The 10,608-nt window shown below is 42.1% G+C and overlaps 1 protein-coding gene across 8 annotated transcripts in view; it reads left to right on the top strand.

The window, feature by feature from the left end:
- Positions 1–101: 101 nt before the first annotated feature.
- The window catches only part of ap3d1 (adaptor related protein complex 3 subunit delta 1), a 29,758-nt gene continuing 19,251 nt past the window's right edge, over positions 102–10,608 (top strand). For 3 of the 8 annotated variants that reach the window (XM_030049747.1, XM_030049743.1, XM_030049742.1), the window contains exons 1-11: positions 103–447; positions 3,525–3,620; positions 4,229–4,309; positions 4,762–4,842; positions 4,969–5,076; positions 5,739–5,868; positions 6,905–7,044; positions 7,950–8,023; positions 8,157–8,206; positions 9,076–9,125; positions 9,552–9,624. In XM_030049747.1, the coding sequence (XP_029905607.1) occupies positions 352–447; positions 3,525–3,620; positions 4,229–4,309; positions 4,762–4,842; positions 4,969–5,076; positions 5,739–5,868; positions 6,905–7,044; positions 7,950–8,023; positions 8,157–8,206; positions 9,076–9,125; positions 9,552–9,624 (979 nt within the window). In that variant the 5' untranslated portion in view covers positions 103–351. Of the gene's footprint in view, positions 448–3,524; positions 3,621–4,228; positions 4,310–4,761; positions 4,843–4,968; positions 5,077–5,738; positions 5,869–6,904; positions 7,045–7,949; positions 8,024–8,156; positions 8,207–9,075; positions 9,126–9,551; positions 9,625–10,608 lie in introns of all 8 variants that reach the window. The other 5 variants (XM_030049748.1, XM_030049745.1, XM_030049744.1 and 2 more) reach the window with 5 other exon arrangements.

Here is a 10,608-nt window from a genome sequence, read left to right as displayed (position 1 = left end):
CACACATTGAATTTGATGCGGTGGCTATTTCAATTATAAATAAAGTGGCAGCGGCCTTTAATTTCATTGATTCCCCGATGAGAATCTCGCATAATACTCAAGTCAGCTGACTTCAGACGCCATTTTGTCAGCCATTTCCTACACTGATCCATTGGCAGCGTCTTTGCACAGACCCAGGACGCCCCGTCTGGCCTCGCCTTCATCTGCCCGGGATTAGTAAACAGCGGCGGACCCTGCAAAGACGGTACCCGGGTGGATGAGAGACAGTCCAGCGGGTCGGTCAGCACCCACAAGACCCTCTGCAAGGCGCTTGGTCCCGCAGGACAGAAGCGACACAAGCCACAGCCAGACATGGCTTTGAAGATTGTCAAAGGGAGCATCGATCGGATGTTCGATAAAAACCTCCAAGATTTAGTACGTGGCATCAGGAATCACAAGGAAGATGAGGTATACCACCGACTGGCAGATGTTCACACCTGTAACATGTTCACCTTCGCATTCATTAGTGTCTTGCACGTCAACACATAGCTGTAGCTGTGCCTGTTATCGCTATCTAGCGTTACCAGCTAACACTAGGTAAGTAAGTTAACCTGAGGGAGGCTGGCCAGCTAACGTTAGCTAACCGCCCGTGTCGGCTCAGTCATTCCCCCCGCTAGCTAACATCTCCTGTCTTGGGATAGTCTACGCTTTTTTCCATTGGCTTGTGCACCCCACTAGTTATCCATGTAAAAAGGCTTATACATTTCTCCTGACCCCTATAGTCTAAGATAGTTGTCATTTTAAAGCTACACGTCAAAGAGTAAATATGAGTCTCATTTAGCCGACGACCAGCTAACATAACGTTAGTGCCCGCAAGTTAGACGAAGCTAACGTTAGCCGCAGCTTGCTAGGTTGTCACCGTTCACTAGGCGATTCCTCATCCGGATAAAAGGCACTGCTAACGCTGCTAGCATTAAACACCACTCTAGGAAATTGCCTTGTCTTTAATTGTTCCTTGTATAATAAGAAAGGCCCAGCCAAAAAGCATCGGGGTTGACCGCTCATTCTTAAATGGTATTGAATGGAGCTAAGTTGTGTTAGTGAGAGCTGTCATCTGAGTCGGTCGATTTTATTTACAGAATGGATGCTGTGATGCTCTCGGAGACTTGAGGACACTCTCTGAAAGAGGCCTTTAGTTACTTGAACCTGTAGATTCGCCTCACTTAATTAAGCAAAGACCATCAGCAGGAACGTGCCACTGCCAATTTGCTAGGTCGGTGCCTAATATCTTTGAAACTGTGTTTATGAAACCTTAACGTTGGTTTATCCGGGAGATGAGACAGACAGAGCCTCATTTTATTCAGCTCATCAGTGACTGAAGGTGATGTCATCTTTATCAGTGCTCTGTGTGCTGTGGCTGATGGCAAAGCTCATTACAGAGTCAGACGTGAGGGGGAGTCGGGTGGGATGGGCCTTTAGAGGGCACTGTTTTGGGGAAATATAATTAAAAACCATGTTTCCATTTCATTATCCACCCTGCTCCTCTAATGAGTTTTAGGTTGATTTTTGAGTTTGTGTTGACCTTGTTGCTGCTGTAATGATGCTCTTCCAAATTGTAAGGTGTGGTGGTGTCTGTGTGTGTGTGGTAAGGGGGTTCTGAGTTATTGTTGCACACTGGGTTGGAGCTGTGTATACCTGTCTCAATCTGCAGGTCAGGTGTGAAATTTAGAGGCACAGTGTCTGGCCTTGCCACTTTTTTCAGATGGGTTGTTTTCCCCAGAATGCCCAATTTGTCCTGTGTTTGCCATGTTGTGTTTACAAGCACTGGTTGCATAAAGTCTCATAAGCAGGCCTAATCAGCTGTGTGCACGTTTGGCTGCAGTATTGTATTGTTATCATCTGTGTTTGTCTCTCCATGTGTTTTTGGATGTGGAAAATGACCACCCAGGTTAGCTGTCTGGTCTGCACTGAGGCGTCCATGCTTGATCTCTTGATTCAGTGTATAGACAGAGCTGTTCTCCATAGGTAACCCAAGCTGGCCAACCTAGATAAGGTGTTGGTTGCCCAGCCAACAGTAGACACCTTGCTGAAATATTAATACGGTGTGTGCGTGTGTATGTGTGTTTACTTTTTCCTGGCCAGCCCGCAGTTTCGCATGCACTCTCTCTATTTGTTTTTCACGTGTGCACTGCCCAGTCTTTGCACAGCTCATTCATTCACTCCCTCCCACCCACGTATTTGGAACAGCAGGCATATTTAAAAAAAAAAAAAAAAAAAGGTGTGAGGATGTTCAAATTGTAATTTATGTGACATTCCAGAATGGCAATGGGGGTTTTAGGCATGCTTGGGATCGGCTTGTATTTAATGAAAAGGCCTAACCCTCAGTGCCTGGAAGGTCACAGACCTTGTATCTCTCTGTTACTTCCCCTATATCTCCAGCTCAACCTGCTGTGCTGGCAGAAAGAGCGTCTCTTCTGGCACTGTGACAACTATTTCAGTTATTTCAGTGCATTCTGAATTGGTTGTTGAGGGAGAGTGTGATGGGAAGGCATTGTGTGTGTCTGGTGATACTGTGTCTCCCCCTGCCTGCCCTGCAGCCCTGCCATCCTCCTCTCCTCCAGGAGCAGCAGTAGAACCCAGTCCCACCCCCCTCTACCTCCTCCTGTCACTCGCTGTCTCATGACTGCAGACACATGACCAGCACACACACTAACACTCCACAGAACCATATGTGTACGTGTCCATTTTCTGCGGTTGCTCTTCTCAACAGTGTTGGACTCACTGCCTGTCTAACGGCCTAACTACGCTCGTCCTCCATGGTTGAATAAAATGTGTTATGTCTTGTCACTATTGTAGGCAAATATGAAGTGGTGAATGATTCATCCTGTGTATTGTGCCAAGGGTCAAAAAAGCTGTATTTTTTCTTGACTCATAAATTTTTTGACTGATGCAGATTTTTGTGACTCATTCACTCAGATTATGGAGGCTTCTGAAAATAATCATTTATCACAGGCTACGGACAACAATTCAGATCCAATTGAGAGCATTTGACTTCTATTCAACATGAGATGAAAGAGCAGTAAAATTGCCTGTGCCCATTTGTATACACAGTACAGCCCACATTTAGTGTCTATGTAATTGTAATGGTACAGCGTAATCATTTGGTCATGAGCTTTAGTCTTCATTTATGTTAGAATTTTACCTGAGATTTAGCCTATGTGGAGTAGGCTAGTTTAGTGACTTTATTCCACTGGTGGATTAGAACAGTTTCATAGGTAAGTACTGTTTCACATGCATAAGTAATGAACATCAACTTGGGAAGAATGTGTATTATCTGCAGGGCACAGCCACTGCCACTTTTGATTGTTTTTTGGACTCATTTATGGAAAAAGGTCTCCAAATTATTGGTCACCTGTCAAACTAGCTGCTGTATTGAACAAATTTATTAGCATGTGTGTGTTGGTTGCCAGACATTTCCCAGTCTTGATATCACTCCACTTAATCTGATGTGCTTTCTGTTTGCCCTTTTGTCTGTCTGCCCTCAGGCCAAGTACATCTCCACCTGCATCGATGAGATCAAACAGGAGCTCAAGCAGGACAACATCGCTGTCAAAGCCAATGCTGTGTGCAAGCTCACCTACGTAAGATCTCTCAGCACCCTCCGCTGATTCACTGACACTTCCTGTCCATGACTTCCACCCATCACATGGACGCTGATACATGTAGGGATAGATTTTCTCTGTGTGTAAGCCCATCTGTGTCCCTGTGTATAGATGCACACAAGCCACCTGGGAGCATATGACAACAGCTAACTTGTTAATCGTGGCACCGCATTACAAAGTTATCCATTTTTACCACTGTAAGATCTGTTGATGGTGATGACATCCAGGCATTGACATAGCAAACATCACAGATGAACAAAAATGTAAAACAATTATTAAGATTTGCTTGATCACAAAAAAATGATGGTTAGATGGCATCTTAAAGTGGGGAATTAATGTTTACGTTAGTCGTTGTATTTTTTGCCCACTCTGCGGCAACTCTTAAGTCCCATTTCTGTTAAAAGAAAGCACTATTTCTATTTACAGCCTAAGCCTACACTTACGCTTAGGCTGCAATTGGCATCTGTGCTCAGTTTTAAAGCTCTCAGCTCAATGCATTTAGCCTCTCCATGCTCCACAGGGACAGTCCAAGGAGCCTCTCCACCTTTATTCACCCCCCCTCTCTCTCCCTCTCTCTGTATTTACAGCTTCAGATGCTGGGTTATGATGTCAGCTGGGCCGCTTTCAACATCGTTGAAGTCATGAGCTCATCCAAATTTACATACAAGGTGAGACCGGAAGCCAGAAGTAAAATAAGAGGTCTTGGGAGTTACCGATCACTGGATTTAATGTGGTGAACTAAGTGCCCAAATCAAGGCACAGGGCTGTGCTGATGAATATAGCTTTAGTGTTGTGAGTGATGGTGGCTGAGGGAATATCTGGATACCAGAAATAATTGCTGAGACATCTGGAAGTGTCATGGGCCTAATTCAGTGAAACATCTGTGATGGGAGGTGTCTGATCCTAATGACATACTAGGCCACCTTCTTCACTAAAATCTAAGCTTGGTCCTGTCATCAGTACTCACCCAAAAATAGCACAAGTGGTAGTCACAGCTGGGTCTGTGACTAGGTACGTGTTCATGGAATTACTACAGGTTATAGCATTCAGTTGTAATACGCTGTTTTGTTGCACTGTTTAAATGAAATATCTAAACATCTGCTTATTGTTCCTGCTACAGAGGATTGGCTACCTGGCAGCCTCGCAGTGCTTTCATGAGAGCACTGATGTCATCATGCTGACAACCAATCAGATCCGAAAGGTCAGAGATGCTCCTCTTCTCTTTCACTTGACGTCAGAGTGTCTCGGAAGATTATCTCCTCCTCTGCCAACTCCTTCTTTCTCACATGCATCCTTCCTTTTTCTTTTGAATTTTTTTTTCTCCCAGGATCTCAGCAGTCCTAACCAATATGACACAGGTGTTGCCCTCACTGGCCTGTCTTGTTTTGTGACTCCTGACCTGGCCCGGGACCTTGCCAATGACATTATGACTCTGGTGAGTTCTTAAGAATATGTCAGGAGATCTATGTCCTCTGGCTACAGGCGAATAGGCTCGCACAGCCGTGCTCTTTCTGTGTCCTTTGTTCGCTTTATCAGACAGAGTCTAGGCGCTGTTAGGTTTAAACCAGGAGTTTACAAAGCCACGTAGCAAGTGATTGGATCTGCCATCCATCCATCATTAATTAATTTATCCAATGAGACAGATGAACCATATGATGTGAGGGTGCTAAGACTAAATAAACAGCAGCAGTTATGATGGTCAGCTTGCTCGCATGTTGGTACACAATTCTTGTACGAACATGCTACGTTGATGTCTTGTTATTTCTGTTTTCCAATTCAGTGCACTCACCTTTGCCACACCTGTAGTTCCTCAAAGGACTCAGATTGTGTCTTCCAGTCCAACGCTTCAGTTGGAGCATGGTCAGATGGTTTCGCAAGTCAAATGAAAATGAGCTTGCAAGATCTGCTGGCTGTGTAGTGGCTCTCCTTTTCTTTTCTTATTATTTCTCCAGTAGTAGTCTCCTTTTTTGTACATTTTATCAGTAGAGGCCTGTCAGAGTGGTCGAGGAGGCAGTTTAAGCAAAGGTGTGGAATGTCACTTTTATATAGATAATATGAGTGCTGTCTGAACTGTCTTTACTCCTTTTTCCACCCTAGATGTCACACACTAAGCCCTACATCAGAAAGAAAGCGGTGTTGATCATGTACAAGGTGTTTTTGAAGTACCCAGAGTCCCTGCGACCTGCTTTCCCCAGGCTCAAGGAGAAGCTGGAGGACCCAGACCCAGGTACTTCAGAAGACTCCGACAAAACCGGCGCCCCACATTTCAATGATGTGAAAGATGAGAGCTGTTTTAGTTTTTCTAGGGGTCTTGGTTGTGTCAGTTGGCTCCATGTCCTCTTTATTTGGGCCAGACATACTCATTCCAGTGCAAGGAAGCTCAATTGTCTCGCCGGCGCCCATGGGGACAGACACCCTCAGTCACCTGAACTCTATGAATTATTCAGCAGCTAAGAAAATGAGAATAAGGAAGGCTGGTAATATTCATCAGCACACAGGGCTATTTCTGCTGCTGTGACAAGAACACCTCACAAAAAATTGATCTGTTTTCATGATCTAGTGTTAGGACTGTAACTGTGCTGTCTCACTAATTTCAGTGAGCCTATACTCACAAGCCGAAATCGAAGCTTTATCTGATGCAAGCTACTGCCAAAAGGATATTTCAGTCGTGGCATAACCTGTAGAGGTACTAGGCAAAAACAGAAGTGGCTGCACAGCTGTAAAGGAGGGAAAACGTCTTACTTTGTATTTCTTTTTAATTTATGTATTTATTTTACTTTTTGTTTATGTATGTTTTTTTTTTTAAATTCTGCATATATTTAACATTTCTGATATTTTTTTGTCCTTTTGTCTTTGCTTCATTGTGTAGTGCTGCTGTTATTTTTCACTCATAGCAGTGTAGTTCACCTTCATTCATACATTTTAAAACACATTTTAGTGTTATCATTATTAGTTGTATCATGTTTAATTACTCCTTTTTTTTTTTTTTTTTTTTTTTTTAAGTTATCAATTATGCTGTATCCTGTTATTGGTGTTACAACCCAGTTTCTCTGCATCAGTCATCAACCTTTACATGTGCTTTTTTTTTTTTTTTTTTTTTTTTTTAGATTAAATTAAATATTAAGCATTTAAATTAAATATGTAAATAAATTATTTGGTGTTACAGGGGTGCAGCCACCTTTCTGCTTTAGTCTAAAGCATTGCTTGCATGATGTCGATGTGCACAGCCTTCCTGCCCGTCTGATGTGTTTTGTCCTCTTTAGGTGTCCAGTCAGCAGCAGTAAATGTTATCTGTGAGCTGGCCCGAAGGAACCCCAAGAACTATCTGTCTCTGGCCCCGCTCTTCTTCAAGCTCATGACCTCTTCCACTAATAACTGGGTTCTCATTAAGATCATCAAACTGGTGAGGGAACAATGAGTGTGTTTGTATCTAGAGTTTTGTGTGCATGTGGTTTGGCTAGTGTTTTAATGAGTAACTCGCAGCACATAAGCACAAAATAACTCCTGGAATGCACTGAACATCACAAATTGATTATATGTGACAGTGCAGAAGTTTCCAAGGTAAGCTTGGGTGGTAATCAAAATGTAATATCACAGAATTGTCCTCTGAAAATATTACAGTTGTCAATATTTTTCTGATATTTCCACGAGGGTGGGGGTGATTTACCCAATACAACATCAGTCCAATATTTCAAGAAAAAAATTCTTCCAATATTTATTTTAAACTCTTTTTTTAAATGAAATGTTTCTTGTATGAGAATTGCTCATAAATCAGTGTGTATAATCAAAATTACCTGTGCACTGTTGCTCTGTGAATGTTAAACTGTCGTGTAAGTAACTTGCCACTTGCTGCAATGTAAAGAATTGAGCAAACTTTTTTAATCAAAGAAAAGTTAAACAAAATGATAAGTCTGAGACAAAAATCAATATTCAATCAAAGAAGCATTTTAGTGTGAATACTGCAAAAATAACCAAGCTATCCAATACCAGATGTTTAATAATTGCAACCACTGATGCAAACATTAAATTCAAATTTCCAACACATTTCGCAATAATGTCATCAAAATAACCAGGCTTAATACTGAGCTGTCATGCATTCTGCTTTAGTCTGGTGAGTATTGTAGGAAATATTGTACATGGCTTCAGATATCGCAATAGTTGATATTATTAACATATATATTCATTATATCAGTCCAAGACTGATCAGAGGAGTTTTCCCCTTTTTAAAAACATTTTCTTTGTTTTTCCATTCAGAGGTGAAAGGTAATCCACTTCACTTTGTATGTGTCATGACACTCTGGTTTACAGTTTGGTGCGCTCACACCCCTGGAGCCTCGGTTGGGGAAGAAGCTGATTGAACCTCTGACAAACCTAATCCACAGGTGAGATATCCACAGAAATCCCTCTGTGTTTAATCTCTGCCACGGGCAATAGAGGTAGAGCCTGGTTTGATGGATGTGTCAATAATATTCTTTTCTGTTTCTCTGTTTTCTCTTCTTACCTCATTGCTCACAGTACCTCAGCCATGTCCCTGCTGTATGAATGTGTCAACACGGTGATTGCAGGTCAGTATTTGTTCTCTGTGGGCCATATAATAGTCTCATGTGTGTACAGCATACCTCTAATACTGCCAGCGTCAGGGGTGTGACTCCCACTGGTGGCAAACCCACTGAAAACATACACAATTGAGGCACTTGAGATAAGTGTCCTTTGAAGGGCGTATGCTATATCACTATGCCTCCATATTCAGATATCATCTCACCCTCCGCCTTATTCACAAAATTATACAGTAGGGATGCGAATCAGCAGGGACTTCCCTCTAAGACACGATTCGCGATATGTGGATGTCAATTTGATTTGTATTGTGATTCTGTAAGTATTGCGATTTAATATTGCAGTTTCATATGATTCTGGATTACTTTAGTTTTTTTTTGTTTGTTTGTTTTTTAAAGATTGACTGATGGAAAATTGCTGAATCTCATTCTGTTTGAATGGGTCACGCCACTGTCTCTAGGACCCCAACCAGCAGAATTTTACAGTACAGTAGTACAGCTAGATCTGCATGGCGATTTAAGAAAAAAAAAAATCATAAGTCAGTTTTCCCATTTCAATATACAGTACACTAGTAGCACCTCAGTTCCAAAATTTGTCATGATCCAATTGGTTTCCTCTTCTCAGATGTTTAAAATGCAGAACGCAGCATTTTGTCTGCACCGATACAAAATTAAACTTAAAATATGGGTTGAATTTAATTCCACAGAGTTTGTTAACTTGAGTTGATCTTAAATGATGCTGGGAATTTGGGGTCAACATGTGCATCCCCAAGTAGCGTTGCTACCTCGGACACAGGTTTTAAGTAAATGGAGGTTTTCTGCTTCTCACAAAACGTACAGTTCAGACTCAGAGCTCATTGTTCCTTTGTCCTGCATTGCAGTGTTGATTTCCTTGTCCTCTGGGATGCCCAACCACAGTGCTAGTATTCAGGTAAGGCTCTGAGGTCCACTCCTCTGTCTGCGCTTTCTTCTTTACATCGATTATAACCCTTTCCACTCCAGTTGATTCGCACTGCATGTTTTTATCCGCTTTTATCTGTTCACAAGTCTGTCTGTCCTAATACCTTTTCCATAGAGATACAAGAACTGGTCAGGCTGGTTAACAAGATTCATAAAAGTCTCTCCTCAGTATCAGTCCTCGAGACACTCAATAATGCATGAAATGGACATTTTCCCCCTGAAATATAGGGCCCATTTCCCCCTTCTTTCTTTGCCTCATGTATGTTCAATGAAGAGTGGCCACATGACAAGACTGAAACTGGTGTGGAAAGGTTTACAGTGATGATAACAGCTTCTCCCCTTATCCCTCTCCTCCTCTACCCCCCCTCCTCTCTCTCCCTCTCTTCTGCTCTCTCAGCTCTGTGTGCAGAAACTGCGAATCCTGATAGAAGACTCGGACCAGAACTGTGAGCCCTCTGTCAATGCCTGCAGTGTGTCATTCTCTCATTGTCTGCGTTTTTCTGACTAGTGAACAGTCCACCCATTTAGACGACGACAGTATAGACCCCCTGTCTCTGGATAACTCGAAAGTCATCACCTTGTTGCTCTCAATTAGGTGGCCTGTTTGGAATACCACTGCACTTAACTCACACTGTTCCCATTGTTCTACCAAATAGGGAACTTGTTTTTGTAGACATATTAAATACTCCTCGGTGCAAGGGCATATACTAGTGGCACTGAGGTGAATGCATCCTGCCATTCGAGTTATCTGGACCCCCGATGCCTAGACTTTGGTGTGTGTAGAGTAGATTAGAGACCTGTGGCGTGAGTAGAAAAGGTTGTGGACTTGGGTTCCGTTTTGTTTTTCCTTTGCGCGCTTATAATCACTTACAAATGGACAGTACATATATGTATCTTAAACAGGTGAAGGACCAGGCTTTCCTGGCTTCCAGACAAACTTTATTAATAACATTGTCAAAATCTGGCTGTTCATAGTCTCACTAGGAACAAACAAACAAACACAAAGCTGATTGGATGCAGTTCAAGGCCCTGAGCAAAGAATGGACAGTGTCTTTTCAAATATTTTATGCAAGCAAATCACAAAATGTAACATTTCACTGAGGTGGCTGTACTTGATCTGGCTTACTTTTTAATCAAACTTAGTGCATCGGATTTACTCCAATCAAAGGAGAATCCATTACATTACCATGATTAGTCACTGTTTCAGATGATTTGCATTATGAAGCAAATGAAGAGTTGGATGAGTTTGAATTATTCTTCTTGATTATATAGCACCTATGTAAACTAAATGTTGGTTTACCCCATTTGTTGAAGATCTGTGTGATTCTATCATGATGAAACAAAGTGACATGGAATATATTATATTGCAATGCTTGTGCAGTTGCAATCTCAATGCATTGTAACAAAACAAAGCAAGCATGCACGAATGAAAACATGAGTGCATTGCATATTTT

This window comes from Myripristis murdjan, chromosome 4, assembly GCF_902150065.1.
Source record: "Myripristis murdjan chromosome 4, fMyrMur1.1, whole genome shotgun sequence".
Taxonomy (NCBI): domain Eukaryota; kingdom Metazoa; phylum Chordata; class Actinopteri; order Holocentriformes; family Holocentridae; genus Myripristis; species Myripristis murdjan.
This window is presented reverse-complemented; position numbering and strand designations above follow the sequence as displayed.